The 22,701-nt window shown below is 45.6% G+C and overlaps 1 protein-coding gene across 7 annotated transcripts; it reads left to right on the top strand.

Annotated features, from left to right (window-relative positions):
• Window positions 1–5,611: 5,611 nt before the first annotated feature.
• LOC121462781 (zinc finger protein 709-like) lies at window positions 5,612–22,456 on the top strand. 7 transcript variants are annotated; one of them, XR_005976368.1, is made up of 6 exons: window positions 5,612–5,721; window positions 15,048–15,174; window positions 16,296–16,353; window positions 17,156–17,291; window positions 20,182–20,320; window positions 21,850–22,456. XR_005976368.1 is itself a non-coding variant. In XM_041674681.1 (5 exons), the coding sequence occupies exons 1-5, from the start codon at window positions 5,719–5,721 to the stop codon at window positions 20,248–20,250; spliced, it is 393 nt and encodes a 130-aa protein (XP_041530615.1). In that variant the 5' UTR covers window positions 5,612–5,718; the 3' UTR covers window positions 20,251–22,456. The 7 variants fall into 7 exon arrangements, 4 of the variants coding, with proteins under 4 accessions (XP_041530615.1, XP_041530617.1, XP_041530616.1 ...); XR_005976366.1 differs by having other exon boundaries at window positions 17,156–19,072; window positions 20,182–22,456; XR_005976367.1 differs by lacking the exons at window positions 20,182–20,320; window positions 21,850–22,456 and adding an exon at window positions 19,221–19,259 and having other exon boundaries at window positions 17,156–19,072.
• The last annotated feature ends 245 nt before the right edge of the window (window positions 22,457–22,701 follow it).

Below are 22,701 nucleotides of genomic sequence, written 5' to 3'. Positions count from 1 at the left end.
TACCCAGGACACGCCAGAGAAAGCCGAGGGTGGAAGGCGGTGTGTGTGTGTGTGTGTGTGTGTGTGTGTGTGTGTGTGTGTGAGTGTTAGTGCCCATACCCAGGACGCGCCAGAGAAAGCCGGGTGAGAGGGGCCATTCAGCTAGCCGAAAGGGAAAACTCAGACGGCTGCGTTCAGGCAGATGGACTACGTGGGTCTTGTTGTGGAGCAGTCCTCGGTCCTGATTGTGCCCCGGAGTGAGGAGGGATCTCCAGACAAAGCTGAAGCTCCGGCCCCGAGTGGAGATCTGGGGCGGGCGGGTCTCCCGAGGGTCCTGACCGTGCCCCGGAGCGAGGAGGGAGCTCCGGGCAAAGTGCAAAGCCGAAGCTCCGGCCCCGAGTGCAGATCCAGGGCAGGCAAGTCTCCCGAGTCGTTTCGGAACCAATGTTCTTCTGTTCTGTCTGCTTCTTGCTTGCTCTTCTTGTTCTTCTTCGGACGCAAAAGGACGCAAGACACAACAAAACCCACGTGGAGCACGAGAATGAACAGACGGCTTTCCAGCTTTTAAAGGGTTCCCCAAGCACGTGGGTCAAACACCACGTTCTGTGTCTGCGCAGCCTTTGCGTGGAACGCTAGGGGCTCCTGGGAAATGTAGTTCCCCAGGCAAGCTACGCTCAGGGGCCTTCTGAGGAATAACAGCACGAACACCCAGGACTTGTGAATGGGCGTCCCCATTTTACAAGTGGGGTGCTAATAGCCTAGCTGAATCTGGGCAAATTACTCAGAAATCAAAGGCTGGGCCGCACCATAGCGGTGTGCTGCACTGTAGCGGCAGTTATGACAAAAAGAAGGAAGAAAAGGAATGAAAAGAGAAAAAGAGGGAGAACTGGAGACCCCGGGCCTCCAGGCACGGGTGAGCTGAGGGGCTGGCTAAGGCCACACTGTCGCAGGCATGGATGCAAGTAGGAAGTGAATGCCAGCGAAGGGAACAACCAAGGCCCTGAAGGCCACGGTTGGGGGAAGTTCCCCCCAACCTAGAAACACCAGGGGTTGCCGGGAGCTCAGTGGTCAATTACCAGGGTTAAAAGGGGTGGTTAGGCTGGCTGAAAGGGGACACTCACAATTAGAAGCCGGTGTTGTTCGTAAGAGCCACGCCCAGGCAGATGGAACACGTGGGGCGTTGTAGAGAAGATCCTCGATCCTGATTCTGCCCCAGGAGGGAGCTTGGAGTCCCAGACGGTGCCTAAAGCTGGAACTCCGGCCCCAGGTGGAAGTCTGGGGCAGGTGAATCATCCGAGTCACAGCACCAATTTTATATATTTTTTAAAAAATGCTGCAAGATCCCCAGTAGGCAGCAGAAATGCTGTAGGTCCCAAATGGCGGTAGTGGGCCATGTGGAAGCAGACAGAGGGCCCTGCAAGCAGCCAGTCCCAGGCAGAGATGGCTGACGGTCCCAGAGTGGTGGCCTGAGCGGTGGTGGCGGGCCATGTGGCAGCAGGCGGTGGGCCCTGGGAGCAGCCAGTCTCAAGCAGAGACGGCTGCTGGTCTCAGAGCAGTGGTGGCGGGCCATGTGGCAGCAGGCAGTGGGCCCCAGGCAGAGATGGCTGCTGGTCCCCGAGCAATGGTTGGTCCCAGGCAGGGAGACACATGGCGGGTGGGCAGGAGACAGAGACATGGATAGACAGGACATGCAGGGTGAGGTTGAATGTTTATTCAGGGGGTTATGGAGGAGGAAGGGTGAAGGGAGGAGAGAGAGAGAGAGAGAGAGAGAGAGAGGAAAGAGTCAGAGAAGGGGGAAGTGGAGAAGTGGGGAGAGAGGCAGAAGTGAAGCTGCCTCTCTGATAGGAAGATGGAAAAGAGAGCAAGCTCAGGCCAGAAGCTGAAGATCAGCCTGCCTCAGCGGATGGGGGAGGGAGTGGGCGTGGCTTGTCTCTTAGAGGGACCAGGGGCCAAAACCATAACACAGGGGAGTAACTGCTGAGCCAGTGAGCCAGAGCCAGAGACTTCTGAGGGTCCAGACATGAATCCAGGACTTTCAAGGGAGTAGACCTACTTCAACACCCTGGTGGGTCTGGGTGAGAGTCTAGGACCTCCTAGGAACTAGGCCTGAGCCAGGACCTCTGCCAGTCTGGGCATGAGTGAACCTGGGTCCTCTGAGGGAATAGGCAGGAACCAGAGATCTTGGCAGGGCCAGGCACGAGTCTGGGACCTCAGAGACAGTAGGCCTGAGCCAGGTCCTCTGTGGGTTTGGGCATTGGTTTGGGACATCAAAGGGAATAGGCGGGACCTGGAACACCTGCGGGTCCCAGCATGAGTCTGGGACTTCTGAGGAAGTAAGCACGTCCTCTGTGGGTTTGGGCACACCTGAGCCTGGGACCTCCGAGGCAGTACAGCGGAACCAGAAACCTTTCCAGGTCCAATTCCAACCCAGGGACTTCTGCAGGAGGGAATCCAGACTAGGATTTACAGATACAGGTCAAAGGCAGTAACCTAGGCCAAAATCACCCTGAGTAAAGGAAATCCACCTTGGGCAACAAATTCCACAGGAGTGGCACTAAGCAAGACTCCTAGGACAGAGAGGGCCTGAGGAAACAAGCTCTACCAGGAGCAGAAGCCAGGAGCAAATCCAGCCCTGGAAACTAACCAAGTCCCAGAACACTGGCGGATCAGGACTGAATCAGTGACCAGATCCAGAGTCAGCGATCTCCACCAGAACAGGTCCAACTCCAAGCCAGGGACTTCTGGAGGAGGAGATCCAGACCAGGATTTACAGAAACAGATCGAAGCCAGCAGCCTAGGCCAAAGTAGGCCTCAGACAGCAAACTCCAAGGGAGCAGAGCAAAGCACAGGAGCACTGAGCTATCTCCAGAAACAGGAATAACCAACTGGGTAACTAGACTGTACCACGAGGAACAGCCATCTGAGCTTTGGATTCACAGGCACCTAGAAGATTATTCAACAGAATCTCAGACAGCCCCAACCACACCTATTAGAGGAAAAGATGAGTAGAAAAGGTAAGATCACACGCTACACCACAAAGAGCAACACAATACCAGTAAAACCTAAAGACCCTACAACAGCAAGACCTGAACAACCAAATATGGATGAACCAGAAAAAAATGATCTAAAAAATAACCGCAAGAGAATGTTTGAAATTCTTAAGGATGAAATGAGAAATTCCCTTAAAGAAATGGAGAAAAAACAAACAAAAAATTGGAAGAAATCAGCAAATCACTTAAAGAAAACAAAGAAAAAGAAATCCAACATATAAAAGAAACTATCCAGGACTTGAAAACTGAAATAGAAACAATAAAGAAAACACAAGCCGAAGGAATTATAGAAACAGAAATCATGAGAAAAAGATCAGGAACCACAAACACAAGCATGAACATCAGAATACAAGAGATGGAAGAGAGAATCTCAAGGGCTGAAGATACAATAGAGGAAATAGACTCATCAGTTAAAGAAAACATTAAATCTAACAAAAGCTTAACCCAAAATATCCATGAAATATGGGACACCATGAAAAGGCCAAATCTTAGAATAATAGGTATAGAAGAAGGAGAAGTTCAACTCAAAGGCACAGAAAATTTATTTAGCAAAATCATAATGAAAGATCCAGAAAAATTCAGACCCCTCTAGCAGAAAGAGTAGAGCCAAAAATCTAGCAGCGAGAGAAGAACCAAAAATCTAGGCTAGCTGGTTCAGTGACTCTAGCTGACCACAAAGTTAGATTATAATCTTGAGAAACAGGGAGTTAGTTACCCCCTTGTGATTATCACTGGTATTTTCGGAATTTTCCAATGATCACTAGTACTTTTTGGAATTTTCCAGTGATGCCCTCCCTATCCCATTTGGGTTATTGGGTTATGGTTTCTTCCCTTACATACCCCTTCTCCCAGCTACTCAGGGTCGAACTCTATCCCTGCATGGGAAATGAGTTTCCGCCTCAGTGCACTAGTCCCTGTCCTGTCAATAAACCTCGTGTGATTGTAGCAAGGACGGTCTCTCGTGAATTCCCAGGGGGTCGTGTTATCCTGAGACTTGAGTGAGAGTCTCCCCACTCCAGGGGTCCTTTCATCTGGGGGCTTGTTCAGGATTGGCGACCACCCTCATCTCCAAAGACCCACTTGGAGGTGAGAGATTGTCTGTGTGTCTGTGTGTCTGTGTCTCTGTGTTTCTGTGCCTTTAAGCCCAGCACTCGGGAGGCAGACTGAAGGACGAATCTCTGTCACTTCAAGGCCAGCCTGGTCTACAAGAGCTAGTTCCAGGATAGGTTCCAAAGCTACAGAGAAACCCTGTCTCGAAAAACCAAAGAAAAAGAAAAAGAAAATTTTTTTTTATCTCTTCTTCTTCTTCTTCTTCTTCTTCTTCTTCTTCTTCTTCTTCTTCTTCTTCCTCTTCTTCTTCTTCTCTTCCTCCTCCTCCTCCCCCCCCCCCCCAGACAGGGTTTCTCTGTGTAACCCTGGCTGTCCCGGAGCTCACTCTGTAGAACAAGCTGGCCTCTAACTCGGAGATTAGACTGTCTCTGCATCTCGAGTGCTGGGATTAAAGGCACAGGCCAACACCGCCTGGCTTTTTTCTCTTCTTTAGAAAAAGAACGGGTGCACACCTTTAATCCCAGCACTTGGAAGACAGAGGCAGGCAGATCTTGTAGTTCAAAGCCAGCCAGGTCTACAGAGCGAGCTCCAGGACAGCTACACAAAGAAACCCTGTCTGGAAAAACCAATAAATAAGCAGGGGGGTGGTGGCACATACGGGACATAGAGGCAGGCAGATCTCTGAGTTCGAGTCTAGCCTGGTCTACAAAGTGAGTTCCATTACAGCCAGGGTTGTTACACAAAGAAACCCTGTCTGGAACATACCAACAAAACAAAAAATAAAAACAAAACCAATAAATAAAATTTGTAATTATTTGGTGACTATGTGTATATGTGTATATGTAGGCCATACTCTTGGAGGTCAGAGGACAGCTTCCCCGGAGTTGGTTTTCTCCTTCCATGTTCAGGCTTAACCTACTAAGACATTTCCTTGGTCCATGACTTCAATTTCTTGTTTTGTTGTTTTGTTTAAATTGGAATTTTTGTAAAGGCATGGATGGGATTGGTGGGGGCGGGATAAAAGGAGCACAGATCTTAACTAGATTAGTTTGGAAGAACACATGTGCTATGAAAATAGAGAAAATGAATACTTATGTTAACCTACTGTTCCTGCTCCCTGGAGAATCTCAGGTCCTATTTCTCGTGTGTGTGTGTGTGTGTGTGTGTGTGTGTGTGTGTGTGTGTGTGGTCTTTCTAGTTGTGAGGCAGCAGGGTTACTGCAACGAACACTCGGTGTGTAGTAGAGTGTGCAGAATGGCGACTTGGTGCCCAGGAGGAATTATTAGACATGCTATGAGAACAGCTTTACCAGGGAGGAGGAAGGTCTGCTTTAAAGCAACTCTCCCCTGACCTCGGCCAGGTCAGCTCAGGCTTGGAAGCCTGGCATAGGAGGGCGGGGCTATGGCTGTCATTTGAGTCCTATGCCTCGGCCTTTGGGAGCTGGTGTCACTCAGGCCTTGCTAGCCAATCAGGGCCTGGAAGCGCCCCGTCTAATCAGGAGCGCCGACGGGCAGCGAGAGGCGGGCTCCTATCGGCCGCCATACTGTGGGCTTGGCGCCGCGGCCGAGGGTACGCTGTGTGGTGTCGCGAGCCCCGCCGGGAGCTGTGAGGAGCCTCGGGCGACTCGGGAAGCCGCGCCATGGTGAGCGAGGGCGGCCGTCCCAGCCGGCTGTGCTGCATCCTCCCCGGGGCTCGGGCGGGGCCGGCAGCGCTGTCTTGTGTTTTGTGGCGCCGGGCCCGGTATCCTCGGCCCGCGGGCCGCGCCTGCGCAGAGCATCGCAGCGGGAGCCCCGCCCTGCACCGGAGGCCCTCGCTGTAATGTGTGGTGCTGGCGGCTTGGTCCTACTTTGGGTGTCTCATCAGAAAGCTGTGAAACTCTAGGTCGTCTAGTTCCTGTTATTTTATAGACGTTCTGAATTTTGCGTTTAACATTTAGGTTAAGCATTCAACTTGAGTTAATATTGTGAAACGTTAATCTTTTTTAAAAATTGCTTTTATTTTATGTGCATTGGTGTTTTGCCGGTATGTATATCTGAGGGTGTCGGATCTCCTGGAACTGTAGTCGCAGACAGTTGTACTGGGAATTGAACCTAGATCTCTGGAAGAATAGCTAATGCTCTCGACTGCCCCATTATTAAAAGTTTGTCTGGTTAATTTCTTTGTGTGTAAACGCATTGGTTCTGCCAATACATTTTACCACTCTCCATCTCGTTGAGTTTCCCTTGGTAAAAAGAAAAGGTTATACTTTTTGTGATTTCCCCCGCTCCCCGGGATTTCTTTCTTTCTCCCCCCCCCCCCCCCTTTGGTTTTTCGAGACAGGTTTCTCTGTAGCTTTGGAGCCTCTCCTGAAACTAGCTCTTGTAGACCAGGCTGGCGTTGAACTCACAGAGATTCACATGCCTCAGTCTCCCGAGTGCTGGGCTTAAAGGCATGTGCCACGACCACCCAGCATATAGTCTTAACTTAATTGGTAGTGTAACTGTAGGTCTGTGTGCTGTTCCACCGAAATTGTATGTACCATTTTGAGTTTTCCCCCCTCCCCCTATAAAATTCAGAATTAGTTTATTAGTTTTAAGTAAGTTAGGATTTTTATTGCCATTATTGAATTTATAGTGTGGATTGAGGAAACCTGACATTTTAGTACTGAAGCTTCCTGTTTCTTAAGCATGGAGTATATTGCTATTTTTGGATTAAATACCTGTAGTCCTTGCTGGATGGGTTGGTCACCTGTTAATCCCAGGATTTGGAAGGAAGAGGCAGGCAGATTGAGGATAGCTTGGCTTACACAGCTAGGGAATTCCAGGTTAGCCAGGGCTCTGTAGTTACACCCTCTCTCAAAGAGATGAGTGGATGGCCTGTGGTGATGGCTCAATGCTTAAGACAGTATTGTTCTCTGGGCAGTGGTGGCTCCCGCCTTTAATCCCAGCACTCAGGAGGCTGAGGCAGGTGGATCTCTGAGTTAGAGGCCAGCTTGGTCTGCAAAGTTCCAGGACAGGCTTCTAAGCCACACAGAGAGACAGAGAAACCCTGTCTCTGAAAACCAAAAGAAAAAAAGTCATTTTGCACTTATAAAGGACCTACCTCAAGTGGCTCACTACTGCCTGTAACTCCAGTCCCAGAACATCCAATGTCCTCTGCTGGCCTCCGAGGGGCTGGAGAGTTGCCTTAGCAGTTAAGAGCACTTGTTGCTCTTACAGAGGACACAGGTTCAATTCCCAGCACCCACATGGCAGCTTACAATCTTCTGTAATTAGTCTCGGGATCCAGGCCTTCTCTGGATCCACAGGCACCAGGCATCCACACGGTATACATACATATATACAGACAGAACACTAATGTGCATAAAATAATAAATCTAAAAATAAAGTAAGTTTTCTCTCAGTCAGAGAGGTGTACTGCCTCTTTTGGTATGTATCTAAAACTTAGACTTCCTCTTTGCCCTTAAAACTTTTTTGATTGTTTAAAGAAAATTAAAAATCTTTTTTTTTAAAAACATAGTTCTTGTCTAAAGGAATATTGAATTCATGTATAACTGTGTCTCCTTTCATCTGTGCTGCCGTAGCGGGTGTGATTTCACTGTTCGTCAGTTCCCTGCTGTTACACAGGACACTGGAAAGGACACTGGCAGACATTGTGTTTAACATTAAACAGCTCATGTTTTCTTATAGTTACTGGTTTTAGTCATATAGTTTCATGAGTTTTTGTTGATTCTTGGAATTTATTGTGAAGAAAGACAGTTTCTTTTTTCCTTGTCAATGCACCCTTCATCCCTTGCATGTGTGCAGGCCTGTGTGTATATATTTTTTTTTTTACTTTTTAAAAGAAACCCATCCTTAGATAGCTGGTGGTGGTGCACAGCTTTAATTCTGCACAGGAGGCAGAGGCAAACGGATCTCTGAGTTAGAGGTCAGCCTGGTCTACAGGGAGGGTTTCAGGACAGCCAGGATCACACACAGAAGCCCTGTCTTAAAAAACAAAACAGTATATATATTTTTAATGCTCTTACTTTCTTTGAGGCAATGAGGCAAGGTTTTACTACGTAGCTTTGGGTAGCCTGAAACTTACTGTGTAGACAGGCTGACTTCAAATTCTTAGAGCTCTGTCTGCCCCTGCCTCCCCAGGTATTGGGATTAAAGGTGTGCTCCACCATTCCTGGCCCTCATCCCATTTTATTTATTTATTTATTTATTTATTTTGGTTTTTCAAGACAGGGTTTCACTGTAGCTTTGGAGCCTGTCCGGAAAGTAGCTCTTGTAGACCAGGCTGGCCTCGAATGCACTTTAAAAAGGACTAGTTTCTTTTTCTTTTTTTTTTTTAATATTTATTTATTATGTATACAATATTTTGTCTACATGTATGCCTGCAGGCCAGAAGAGGGCACCAGACCTCATTACAGATGGTTGTGAGCCACCATGTGGTTGCTGGGAATTGAACTCAGGACCTTTGGAAGAGCAGGCAATGCTCTTAACCTCTGAGCCATCTCTCCAGCCCAAGGACTAGTTTCTTTTTAAAAGATTTATTTCATGTATATGAGTGTTTTGCCTGCATGTAAGTGTGTGTACTTGGTACCTATGGCCAGAGGGCATGTTAGACCCCATGAAATTAGAGTTATTGTTGGTCATAAGGTGCCAAGTGGGTTCTCTGCAAGAGCAACAAATGCTCTTCTGAGCCATCTCTCCACTCCTCTTGCCATGTATTTTTCCAATTATTGACATAATCATATTTTCTACTTCTCTTGTTGATAGTGTAATACATTAAATTTAGAATTTTTTTTTCCTTTTTGGGTGCCAGGGGTTGAGTTCAGGCTTTGTGCATTCAAGCATATGGTTTAGTACTCAACGTTTACTCAGCTTCAATTAAAATATTTTTTGTTATTGTTTATTTGTGTGTATGTGTCTAAGGAGGTCAGAGGGGTGTCAGGTGCCCTGGAACTGGGGTTATATGTTGCTATGAACTCCCTGGGGTGGGCACTGGGATCAACTCTGCTGCTCTTTGGGAAGCAGAAAAAGACAAGATCTCCTGAATAAATTGGGAGCGTGGGGACCATGGGAGAGAATGGGAGAGGAGCAGAGAACAATGCATAACTCAATAAAATCAATTTAAAAGCAAACGATACATGCTCTTAAATGCTGAGCCACCGCTCTAGCTCTCATCGCTTCTGTCCTGGACTGGCCGGGAGGTCACGGCATTAATACCACCTGCACTCTGGAACCCATTTGTGAGATCACAGATGTGTGCTACCATACCTGGCTGTGTGCTACCTTAGAAATACAGTTTAAGCTGGGTGGCGGCGGTGGCGGCACACACCTTTAATCCTAACTTTCAGGAGGTAGATGCAGGCGGATCTCTATGAGTGTGAGGCCAGCCTGGTCCACAGAGCGAGTTCCAGGACAGACTCCAAAGGTATATAGAAACCCTGTCTCAAAAAAAAAAGAAAGAAAGAAAGAAAGAAAAAAGAAAATTTCCATCTGTTTATAGTTGGTTTTGTTTTTTTCAACTTACTGTCTGTGTAGGATAATATTGATGTCATAGTTTTAAATTATTTAAAGACAGGATTTCAATATGTAGATCAGGCTATCCTTGAACTCAGAGCTCCACCTGCCTCTGCTTCCTGTGTGCTGAAATTAAAGATGCGCACCACCACTTTCTATCACTGTTTTAAGTTTCAGGTTTTTTTTGATAATCCATGCCCACTGAAACTGTTATCTCTCTTTGTGTGTCTCTTGATATCTTTTTCATTTCTAAAAATTTTATTTCATCTAAATTAGAAACGTTTGATCATGGGATTGCAGCATTTGTCCTTTCTGTGTGATTATGGTGCCCCCCCCCCCAGGCCCATGTGTGTGACCAGGTCGCCACCAGCTGGTTGGTGGTTCAGCTTTTAGTAACTCTAGCACTGAAGGATCTGAGTCGTTCTGACCTTCATGGTCTGGAACACATGTGATACATACATAGAGACACTTAAACATACACATGAATAAATATAAAAATAAAATCTTGGGGCTTGAGAGATGGCTCAGAGGTTAAGAGAACTGGCTGCTCTTCCTAAGGTTCTCAGTTCAGTTCCCAGCAACCACATGGCAGCTTGCAACCATCTGTAATGAGATCTGGTGCCCTCTTCTGGCATGGAGGTGTATAGCCAGGAGGAATATTGTCTATATAATGAATAAATCTTAAAAAAAATAAAATCTTTAAAAATGTTATGACATCATCTCATTGTATCACTGTTGGCTAAAAATAAAATCCTCAAAAAACATGCGCGCGCGCGCACACACACACACACACACACACACACACACGGCCCGAGCTTTTGAGACTAGTCATGGCGGCACAATTTTTGTCCTAGCACCGGAGAGGCAAAGGTAGGTAGATACCATAAGATTGAGGCCAGCATGATCTATATAGTTAGTTTCAGTCCAACTACTGCTACATAGTGAGTGAGACCTTGTCACTATGATTGTTGCAATAAATATCCCTGGAAGTCAGTTTCTGTGTTCTCCAGGGTTTGCTGTCCCTTTGTTGAGGCCTCAGTTTGCCATTTGTTTAGTGTTACCAAAGTTTTTGTTACCAGAACTATTGCCTGTGTGTTGGCAGTCTGCCTCCGAGTGCACTTTGTATTCAGTTGCTGTTTTTCACAGATTTCTCTGAGTGTCAAGAGTTAAGAAGCAAGACTGGAAAAGGCACATGTGAACAGATTTGTGGACGGCCGAATTAGGGACCATCTTTTAACGCAGCCAGTCTTTGTCCTTCTGTGTCACGCATATTTTCTGCTGATCCAGCTTTGAGAGAAATTGGGGCTCAAGATGAGAGCCTTTTCAGATGTTTTCTGAAAGTGTCTTTTCAACATGCCTTGATATGTGTGTGCTTTTGAAGACCTCAGTTCCTAAGAGAGGATATGTTTTAAAATTTGCCTTTTGTGTCAATTTTATAGTTTGTATGTTCTTGAACTATTTTAGGTAAGACATATACTATTGTTCCTATATCCATTAGGCAAGACTCTGACATTTACTAAACAGCTGTTAGTCCTTGTCAGATTAGAAATATAAGTTTGGTTGACTACAAAAAAGCCTGTGAGATTTATGGACTACTTCTGCTACATTGAGTTTTTCCTAAAAAGATAGACCATCCTTCTCTTAATTCTATCATGCTCTAGCATTACTTAATTAAAATTGAAACGTTCCGCTCAGGGCTAATGAGATTCCTCAGTGGGTAAGGATCCTGGGGCTAAGCCTGTGTTCATCCTCTGACCCGCACATGGGAGAAGAAAACCCAGTCTTGTAAGCCTTTCTCTGAACTCCACATTCACCCCCTAAATAAATGAATGTAATTACCCCCTCCCCGCACATACTTGTTCTGAGAAAGGGTCTTACTCTGCAGCTCTGATTGACTTAGAACTCAATATGTTACACTCCGATGGCTTCAAACTCAAAGCGATCCACTTGCCTTTGCCTGCAGATTCCTGAGATCAAAGACTTGTGCCGCCATGCTCCATGTAATTTTATTTACTCTATAAAGTATAATTTCCATTTTATTTTATTGTTCCCCATGTGATTTTTTTTTTTAATCTGTCTTCATGAAGCCAGCTCTTTACGTGGACTTTCTTAGTGATCAGAGGGCAACACCAGTGGATCTAAGTCATGGTGAGTGTTTGTTTCTTCCAGCCTCCATGATCAATTCTTGACCACCTTACTTTGAGTGGCACTCCTCATACAGTAGTGCAGCTTGGCATAGGTGTAGCATACGCATAAGCGTCGATGATACTGATGGCAGAGGCCTCTACTGTGTTTGGAACGATGAACTTCTTACTGCCCTTGTCCTTGGGTACTCCCTGGGCTTAGCTGGCCCCTTTTTTACTATGGTGAATCTTTCTTTTTTGGTCATCTTGGAGGCAAGACCTGAAGAGTGTAATTAAATTATTAAATTACTTTGAGATTTATTCTTTTTATTCTAAAAAGAGCCTGTCCTGGAACTTAATTTGTAGACCAGGCTGGCCTCAAACTCACAGAGATTCACCTGCCACTGCTTCCCAAATGCTGGGATTAAAGGTGTGTGCCACCACCATCGCCCAGTTATTTATTGTTGTGGGTGTTTTACTCTTTTGGCTTTTTGGGGGGCCTGCCACTCAGCTCCCAAATAAATCACACACAGAGGCTTACTCTTAGTTATGATTGCCTCACCTTGGCTTGTTTCTTGTGAACTTTTCTTATCTTTCTCTATTTCTGTATACCTTTCCGTCTTACTCTGAGCCTGCTGGGTGTCTGGCCCGAGATGTTCTCCTCTCCTTGTTCTTGTGTTCCTAGTTCTCTTCTGCTCATGTTTCTCTTATTTATAGTCTCTGCCTGCTAGCCCTGCCTGTCCTTGCTCCTGCCTTGCTATTGGCCGTTCATTTCCTTATTAGGACCATCTGGTGTTTTAGACCGGCACAGTAACGCAGCTTTGAGGACCATGCTTTGACAAGTATACAACTTACCAGGGCATGAGGGTTAGACTAGTAAAGGGTACGAAGACTCAAGTGAAAATGACGAAACAGAAAACAGGATAGTACGGGGAGGGAGTTCCAGGGAAGACTGCCTGCGTTTAATTTTCCATACGCTTTTATATGCAGTACAATGGTGAAGAAGCGAAAGGACAACTAGAGCAGTTGTTTGCTTCATACTTTGAACCATCAAGTCATTAGCATTCTGTTGTGAACCCACCCGAGACCAAGTATCCTGAAGGCAGCCACTCCCTAGGTCAAACCTCCTATTTCAAAAGAAGGAGCAAAAGTATGCTTGAATTTCTGACCATTGGTCAGGGTGGAGTGGATCTACCTATATGGGCCATCATCCTAATGTCAAAAAGACCAAGTAACCACACCTGAGGTCAGGGTGGGTAGCCACGCTTGTCAACAACGTTGAACAAGCTGAACTCTGACCTTCAGACAAGCTGGAAATAGGCTCATGTTTTTGGGCCTCCACACACCTTCACAGAGTTAAACAAATGTAGTGTAAACAAAAGTCACTCACCTGAAAATAATATTCCTCAACAACTTATTTTTGTTTTTTTCTTTATATTTATTTACTTTAGTATTTTTATGTGTGTGTATGAGTGTTTTTCCTACATGTATATATGTTCACAACATGTGTGTTTCCTGCCTGCAGAGGTAAATAAGAAGAGGTATTGGATCTTTGGAACTGGGGTCACAGATGGGTGTGAGCTGCCATGTGGGTCCTGGGAATCGAACCTGGATCTTCTGCAAAATCAACAAGCACTCTTAAACACTGAGCCATCTCTTCAGTCCCTATATCTTTATTTTGAGGGAGGCCTGGAACTCCCTATGTGGACTAGGCTGGACTTCAGCTCACAGAGATCCACCAACCGACTAGGCTGGACTTCAGCTCACAGAGATCCGCCAACCTTTTCCTCTTGAGTACTGGTATTAAAGGTGTTCGCTTTCATGCGAAAAGTTGAGATCTTTAAATATTGATCATCTAGTATTTATATTAGTTGATTTAATTTGTGATACAGGGGAAATTGGGATCCCCTTTGGGAGTTCTTTGTCTCATTAATAAAAGAATTTCAGAATGCACTCACAGAAGCACAAGGCCAATTTTATCAGTGTTTAAAGGAGTAACTGCAGGGCAGGTAAGCTTCCTGGAGGCAAAGGGGGAAGCCATGGAGGCATGGAGGGAGATGCATAGCCAACAAGCAGTATGGTGGCGGGGGGCGGGCTTTAGAGAAGGAGTTGAGGGAACACAAAATATTGGGGTGGAGGACAAAGAGTTAAAGTATGCTTAGAAAAGAGATAGAGCCAGGCTGTGGTGACGCACACCTTTAATCCCAGCACCTGGGAGGCAGAGACAGGTGGATCTCAGTGAGTTTGATGTAGCCTGGTCTACAAAATGAGTTCCAATGTAACCAAGACTATTAAACAGAGAAGGACTATTACACAGAGAAAGCCTGTCTCGAAAAGCCAAGTGACTGACCGACTGACCAACCGACCAACCAACACAAAAGAGAAAGGAGGGAAAATATGCTTTTCTGAGAAAAGCCGGGCAGACTTAACCCTATGTGATTGTGGTGGGCCAGGGATTCTGGAAAGGGAAAGAAAGTAACTCACTGAAGAACGAATGACTGCAGCTGTCTCTTTAGCATAGCAAGCCTGCCTTCCTAGGGGCCTCCCTTTGTCAGAGTGATGGAATCGGCTGAGCTGGAGTGTTAGATCTCCACCCAGGCATGAGAGACTGTTCTCTCCCCTAACATTTGGACTGGAGTAACCTGTACTCTGGAGTCTTAATGATTTCTTTTTCTGTTAGCACATAGGATGGGCTCATTTCCCCATTTAAGTGCTGACAGCATTTGTGACTGGTGCTCACCAAGGAAGCTCGTCACACCCGTGTTCATTGTCTGAGTTTGTAAGGAAAATGGTTCTGAATTGCCACAGTATTCCTATAACTCATTGTGCTGAGTGGTTTATTCTCATTTTTGTGTTCATGAGCTCTCCCCATTATCCTGTTCTGTCCACCCAGCAAACCTTAAACTCTGCACACATAGATGTCTAAAGACAGACAGCTCTGTTCTGAGTGGTGGGACTTTCTATGAGTGAGCATTGGGTTAGGCTGGCCTGCACTCTAATTCCCAGGCCACTCAACGAGAGGAGGGTTTTTACTTGAATATTGCTGTTCACAGCTGTTCAGGGTTTGCATTAGAGCTCCTCTGTTATCAGTTGAGTACACATTCACAGTCCTGTCAGCTGTTTTATTAAAAAATTAATTTTTATTTTCTGTATATGGTGTTTTGCCTGCATGTTTATCTTTATGATTGTATCATATCCTAAAGTTACAGACAGTTGGGAGCTGCCATGTGGGTGCAGGGAATTGAATTCGGGTATTCTGGAAGAGCAGTCAGTGCTTTTAACCATTGAACCATCTCTCATCCGCTCACCCCCACGCCATCAGTTCTTTTATACATATGTGTGGGATGTTTTAGGACCTGGTGAGCTTTGAGGACGTGGCTGTGCACTTCACCCAGGAAGAGTGGGCTTTGCTGGATCCTTCCCAGAAGAGTCTGTACAGAGATGTGATGCTGGAGACCTGCAGGAACCTCGCCGCCGTAGGTGAGGCTTGTGCTTCTTTTCCTTAGCTAAGTTAGAGAGCAAGTGTTTCCCTCTTAGAAATGGTCTTGTGTGATTTGGGTATAGAAAGGGAAGAATTTGGTGAGTAAGTGACAGAATAGTAGTAGGTTAGATGGGTTAGATGGCTCAAGAAGCTAAAGCCTGATGGAGGGGCTGAGCCAGTTCCCGAGGTGTCTTTTTTTTTTTTTTTTTTTTTGGTTTTTTTGAGACAGGATTTCTCTGTAGCTTTGGAGCCTGTCCTGGAACTAGCTCTTGTAGACCAGGCTGGCGTTGAACTCACAGAGATCCGCCTGCCTCTGCCTCCCAAGTGCTGGGATTAAAGACGTGCAACACCACTGCCTGACACAGTAAGCACTTTTAACCCCTGAGCCATATCACCAATGCTTCTTTTATCATCTTAAAAAAAATTGTTGCCAGGCTGTGGTGGCACACACCTTTAATCCCAGCACCTGGGAGGCAGAGGTAGGAGGATCTTTGTGAGTTTAAGGCTAGCCTGGTCTAGAGTGAGTTCCGGGACTGGCTCCATAGCTACTGAGAAATCCTGTCTTGAAAATCGGATGATGATGATGAAGAATACATGTGTGAGGGCCTTGAGGGGTGTGCGTGTGTAAGTGCAGGAGCCCCAAATCTGATGATGATGATGAATACATGTGTGAGGGCTTTGAGGGGTGTGCGTGTGTAAGTGCAGGAGCCCCAAATCTGATGATGATGATGAAGAATACATGTGTGAGGGCCTTGAGGGGTGTGCGTGTGTAAGTGCAGGAGCCCCTGGAGGAAGAGACTTGGGATTCCTCTGGAGCTGGAGTTGCAGGAGGGGTTGTGTGCTGCTCAGTGTGGGAAATGGGAACCAAAGTTGTGTTCTTGCAAGAAAGGTAAGTATTCTTAACCAGGGAGCTTTATTTCCATCTTCTGGTTTTCAGAAATTTCTGACTTTTTTTTTTCAAAGTAGGGTTTCACCATGTAGATGAGTTTGGCCTTGAACTCACAGAGACCACCCGCCTCTGCCTTCTGAGTGCCTAGGTTAAAAGCATTTGCCACCACCTACAGCTTTGTTTTCATTAATTTCTAATAATTTATCATAAATTTTTGGTGCTGTATTTTAGGCTATATATGGGAAGAACAGAATATTGAAGATTGCAAAAATTTTGGAAGATATGAAAGGTAATTTGCATGTATAAGTGGAATCAAATGTCTTATAGAAATTTTAACATGCCTTATAAATTTAATTAAATCACAAAGAAAAATCACTTTTAATTTATCCATCATTAGAAACTTCTCATCAAAAATACTTCAGTGTGAGAATGCTACTCAGTCTTTGCAGCGTAACCCCTTGGATGCAGTGCCAGTGACTGTCACTGTTTGAGATAGCTCTGCGGGGGGCCTGCTGTCGGGAGCCACCAGTTGTTCAGGTTCACACCAGCATTCCATCCGGCAGAAAGGGTACAGTGGAAACAGTGTTGACCTGGACCTTAATAATAAGCAGTCAGTAGAAACTAATTTGGTTGTCTTTTTGTTTTGCTTTGTATTTTTAAGACAGAGTCTCTCTGTGTAGTCCTGGCTGTCCTGGAATTGTCTCTGTAGACCAGGCTGGTCTCAAACTCACAGAAATCTATCTGCCTCCACCTTCTGAGTACTGGGATTAAAGGTGTGCACCACCACCACCCAGCATCTTGTTTTTGAGACAGGTATCACTGTGTAACTCTGGCTGGCCTGGACCTCATCATGTTAATCAGCCTGGCCTCTAGCTCTCAGAGACCCACTGCCTCCTGAGGGATTGAAGACATGCACATCCAAAGCCTGGCTGCATGTCATGTTTCATAGAAGTTGTAGATTAGAGAGTAAAGAGGGTGGGCAGGGTGTCAAAAACCTAAATCCTTGTACCAGACCTCGATTTGAGGGTCCTGCTTCCTATTGACTGCCATGTCTGTGAAGAGCTTTTCATGTGTCATTCATCCTTTAACAGACACATCACATCTCACTCTGAATACACTCCATATGAGCATGAGGACTATGCAAGCAAGCCCTACGATTCCAGTTCTCTCACAAATATTCAAACGTATGTGGGTGCTCACGCTGTGAATGGACCTTGTGAATGTGAGGTATGTTTAAAATCCCTTGGTTTTACAAGTACATTTGGAATGTATCACCAAACTCAGAGTGGAGAAAACTTCTGTGACTACAAGGAATGTGGAAAGCCTTCAGTTTTTCCTAGCCCACTTTACACACACGGAGGAACTCACATTGTAAGGAAATGCTATGAGTGTAACCAGTGTGGGAAAGCTCTGAGTTCTTCCAGTTCCCTTCAAAGGCATGAGAGAATTCACACAGGAGAAAGACCCTATAAATGTAACCAGTGTGGGAAAGCTCTGAGTTCCTCCACTTCACTTCAGAGGCATGAGAGAATTCACACAGGAGAAAGACCCTATAAATGTAACCAGTGTGCGAAAGCCTTTAGATGTCACAGTGCCCTTCAATTACACGAAAGAATCCATACTGGTGAGAAGCCCTATGAGTGCCAGCAGTGTGGGAAAGCCTTTACATGTCACAGTTACCTTCGATTACATGAAAGGACTCATACTGGAGAGAAACCCTATGAGTGTAAGCAGTGTGGGAAAGCCTTCAGATGTCAAACTTCCTATCATAGACATAAAATTATTCATGGTGGAGAAACATTCTATGAATGTAAACAATGTAGTAGGCTCTTCATTTACCCATCTTTACTTCAGATGCACGAAAGAACTCACACTAGTGAGAGACCATATAAATGTAAAGACTGTGGCAAGTCATTCCTCTACCCCTCTTTACTTCAAATGCATGAAAGAACCCACACTGGTGAAAAGCCCTATGAATGTAAACAATGTGGTACAGCCTTTAGACATCATTCTTCCCTTCGACTGCACGAAAGAACTCACACGGGAGAAAAGCCCTATGAGTGTCCACAGTGTGGGAAAGCCTTTACTCGTCACACTTCCCTTCGATTACATGAAATAACTCACACCGGAGAGAAACCTTATAAATGTAAAGAATGCGGAAAAGCCTTTAGACATCACTCTTCCCTTCGGTTGCACGGAAGAATTCATAGTGGAGAGAAACCCTATGAATGTAAACAATGTGATAAAGCCTTTATACGGTACAGTTACCTTCGATTACATGAAAGAACACACACAGGAGAAAAACCTTATGAATGCAAGCAATGTGGGAAAGCCTTCAGCCGTCACAGTTCCTTTCAGAGACATAAATCTATTCACGCTGTGGAAAACCCCTATGAATGTCAGCCGTATCTAATTCCTTTATCGCTGTTTCCTCCAAATACATCAGATAACTCATACTGGTGAAAAACACTGTGATGTGAACAGTGTGTTAAAATGTTTATCCTTAGCCACTTAAAACACATGTAAGAACTGAAGATGTCACGTGGTAAACCTTATCCACATAAATGATATGGTTTAGACTTTAAATGTACTAAGGAATTCATTGTAGGTATAGTTTCTACAAATGTGCAGTATGTGGTAAGTCTTTTCACAGAAACAAACTAATTCTTGCGGGGAAAATGCCTTATGAATGGAAACGATATGGTCAGTCTTTTATCCCTGTTTGCTTCAGACACATGAAAGAACTTAAAATGCAAAATGCCGTGAGTGTTGGCAGCGTGCTGGAGCCTTCGGGAGATGCAGGTCCCTTTGTTAACATGAAAGACTCTTACTGGAGGGAAAGAAACCGCATGATGTTTAGATGTCATTGCTCCCATAGATTCTGTGAATGGACTACTGGAAACAGTTCTGTGAGCGAGAGCGCAGCTGACACCTTCAAGCTCACAGTTCCTTTCAAAGGTGTATAATGATTGATGGTGGGACAAGGCCTTATACATGTAAAAAGTATGGTAAGTTTTTGGTTGCTTGGAGAGGGACAGGCATTTTTTGTTGGTAGTGTAGCTACCTGTAAGTTGCCTGTGTTCAATAAGCCCAATTAGATTCAGTGGTTCCCCAGGCTGCACTTGGATGGAATCATTGCTTTGTTTCTATCCTCAGTGCCCTTGCTTGTTCAACATGTGTCCAGAAAATGTTCACACAATACTTGGCACCCAAATGTGGAGCTCAATGGAACCAAAGATGAGTTTGAGAGGAGCAGTTGCCTTTCTCTGCTGTGGGTGATGAGACATGGCCTTGAACAGGGCGGATCATCTGCAGTTGATTATGAAGTGGCTATCTTTTCAGTATGCCATGGAACAGTGTGCCTTGTTGCAGTACCAGTTGCGTTGTTTGTACTGTGCAACTCCTCTAGTATGGAGTGCTCCCCTTCTGTGACAAATGAGCTTTGCCACATGAACCTTCCCCTCCCTCCCACAGCTGTCAAGTTCAAGAGTGTATTACAGTTCCTGTAAGTAACACAGACGGAACAGAATTAAGTAGGCATCAGGTGCACGGCCCTTCATTGGGTAAGAAGACATGCAAGTAAGCCTTCGCTGTCTACTAGCATGAACTCGCCCCTTTGATGGAGGGATTGTTTGAGGAAAAGATATGCAGATGCTGTCCACTGTATTGGCCTTCAGATTGGCAGGGAAACTAAGGAAGGAGGGTGGGAGTGAGGATGGGAACAAATGTCGGCTTCCAGTTTTTTACATCTGGAGATGGCATAAGGGGAACAAATGAAAAGTTCTGTCTGCTGAGTAGTCCCTTTGGGATCCTAAAATATGAAGCCTATATAAAGTTTTGACTAGTGAGGGAGAGAAGTAGAAGTGGTGATAATGTTCCCCTTCGTCCTGACCTTTACTACAGAAGAGTCCGAGCGCAGTGGCCCAGCCTGTGTATGGAGGACTAAACAGTGGCCCAGTAAAAGGAGTTGTGATAATCAGTAAATATTCTTTTTTTGGAAGGCTGTACAGCTTGAGAAAAAACACAATGTAGAAAGATTTGATAAAGCACCGCAGCTGAAAAGTCCAAGCTTTTGCTGGAGTTGTTTCCCCAGAATAAGTTGTGTGCTCTCCTGCAGAAAAGCATGCTTGTGCGTAACCTGTTTGTTCAGCTCAGGACCCTCTCAGCAGCTAGGGGCGTCCGCTGAAGAGGCAGCAGTGTGCTACAACATGGGCCTAGAGGCTGTCAGTCCCAGGGAGTCCACAGGAATACAGCAGGTGAGCATGTCTGGGCTTCCCCTGGGCTCCTACACCAGTGAGAGAACAAGAACCAGCTCTTTCCCCACCAAGGCTGCATGCAGGATGAGGGTGCAGATGGCTCATGAAGAATGATGGTTCAGGGTAGGGTGCACCTCCCATCTACAACACTGTATCCAGTACTGATTTTTTTTTTCTTGAGGCAAGTTTCTAGGTAGCCCAGACTGGCCTCAAATTCACTATATAGCTGAGGATAATCTTGGAAGTCCTGATCCTCCTGCCTTCTCTTTCTAAATCCTGGGGTTGCATGCATGAGTTACCCCATCTGGTGTCCCAGGCTTTACGCATGCCCTTTCCGCTGTGCTGTGTCCTCAGGTCAACACTGAGGAAACACTTGGTACAGAATCTTCATGGATCTTTTTAATATTTGTTTATTGCCCTCTTAACTCTTCCTGACTCCCCAGTCCAGCTAGCACTTGTTTGATCCTCCAGTGATCCTGAGACCCCTGTGTAAATAGGTATCTTTCACTTCACCGCTGACATAACGCTAGCCTGTGAGTGTTTCACAGAGTTAGAAAAGCATCTGTGTGAGCTAAAAGAATGACGTTCAGAAGGGCAGCACACATACATGTGCGCAGGGCAGGCACATGGGGAATTCTTGTGATGTTATGGTTTGGGAAGACCCATGTGATACAAAATAAGGAGAGTGAGGGAATCTTTCGCAGCCAATGGCCGACATTAAGCATTACAGGAACAATTGAGGAGCTCGAGTGAAAGTGCTGTGTGCGCGGGCAGAGATTTCCCGAGCATAGACTCCTCAGTGACGACGCAGTGTGCGGTGGGCTGCTTCTCCAAGACATGTCCCAGAAGTCCCTAGACAGTGCTGGCTGTTGCCAATGCTCTTCGTTGTCCCTAGAACTAGAGTTAATACTGTTCCTGAAGACACCACATGCTTTAGTTGCTGAATGTGGAGAAAACAAGCTGAAGCTGAGCTGGAAGTGTCCTTCTTGCTGGCCAGCTTTAGAGGACCTGGAGGTGCAGGCTCCGAACCCTGTATGTTACTAAAATTGGCAAGCAAGATGTGCCTACTAGGGCTGGTGAGACGGCCCAGATGGTGAAGGTGCTTGCTGCCAAGACTGGCAACTCGAATTAGATCTCAGAACCCACGTGATGGAAAGAGAATTAAATCCTGCAAGTTGTCTTCTGACTTCCTCATTCATGCTGATGCTGTGGTATGCATCTTCCTTGTACAATATAGAAATAAATGTCATAGGCACTATGACTGTAGTGGCATGACTTAATGAGAGTGGCCAAATGCTGCAGGGGTCAATTCACATCTCTAAGACCCATCCGCAGGCTATGGCTAGAGAGTCATAGGCCCTGGTGGTAAAGCTATTGGTGTTTGCCTAAATGGGTATATTTCTGTGAAATGACTGTATCGGGTTCTGTGTTTAATGCTTGTAGACTATTGCTCCAGTCAGTTTTTGGAAAGAGAAGCTCCTTTTTGCTGTAGGCAATAGTTACTGATGAGATTTATCACCCTTTTCTAGGCTTGGCACATTCTGGAAAAGGGGATACCAGAGGAAGGGATGGCATGCTTTGGAATGCTGCCCTTTGAGCGTGCCATTGTCCTTCTTGAAATTTCAGTACCTTTGATGACCTGCAGGAGGCCCACACAATATTGCCTTTCGTATCCATGTGGAAGGATGGGCACGGGAGCCCTGGCACCTTCCCTGATGATACAGGCAGTTAATATTCACTACAGGGAGGGATCCGGAGACCTTTGTCTCTCCCTGAATATATTTTTTTGTTTTGACTTTTTGAGACAGAATTTCTCTGTGTAGCTCTCGCTGTTCTGGAACTCACTCTGTAGACCAGGCTGGCCTCAAACTCACAGAGATCTGCCTGCCTCTGCCTCCCTAGTGCTGGGATTAAAGGTGTGTGCCATCATGCCCAGCATATACCTGAGTATTTTTAGACAGTTAATGATATTTAGACAAGAGGATCTCACAAGACCTCCCTTCTCCTCTGAATATTAAAGCAGATAAAGGGAGAAACCCTTTCTTCAGTGGAATACCTACCTATGATTTTCCATGTTCCTGTCAGTAACCCTTCACCATGCTCCTGTAAGTAACCCTAATTAAAATAATTGGTTGATCAAGCTGTACTTGTGTCAAATCTTTTCCGTGTGTCTGTGTTTGGTGCCCTTGTCTGAGGTGGACAGACACTCAGACCTTAGAAAGTTCACATAGTTGTATTGGTTTGTGTTTGGGCTTTTTTGTTTTGTTTTTCGAGACAGGGTTTCTCTGTGTAACTGGTCTGACTGTCCTGGAGTTCACTTGATAGATTAGGCTGACTTCGAACTCATAGAGATCTGCCTGCCTCTGCATCCTGAGTGCTGT

The sequence above is a fragment of the Microtus oregoni genome, unplaced genomic scaffold (assembly GCF_018167655.1).
Source record: "Microtus oregoni isolate MIOR12 unplaced genomic scaffold, Mior012 000025F_ref0000491, whole genome shotgun sequence".
NCBI lineage: Eukaryota > Metazoa > Chordata > Mammalia > Rodentia > Cricetidae > Microtus > Microtus oregoni.
The sequence above is the reverse complement of the archived record's forward strand: the minus strand, read 5'-3'. Positions and strand labels throughout refer to the sequence as shown.

What these genes read in the sequence shown, in the direction of transcription:
- LOC121462781 (XM_041674680.1), top strand. An exon ending in CAGGAACCTCGCCGCCGTAG is followed by an intron (nt 15,175 to 16,295) that starts GTGAGGCTTGTG and finishes GCTGTATTTTAG; the next exon opens with GCTATATATGGGAAGAACAG. An exon ending in AATTTTGGAAGATATGAAAG is followed by an intron (nt 16,354 to 17,155) that starts GTAATTTGCATG and finishes ATCCTTTAACAG; the next exon opens with ACACATCACATCTCACTCTG.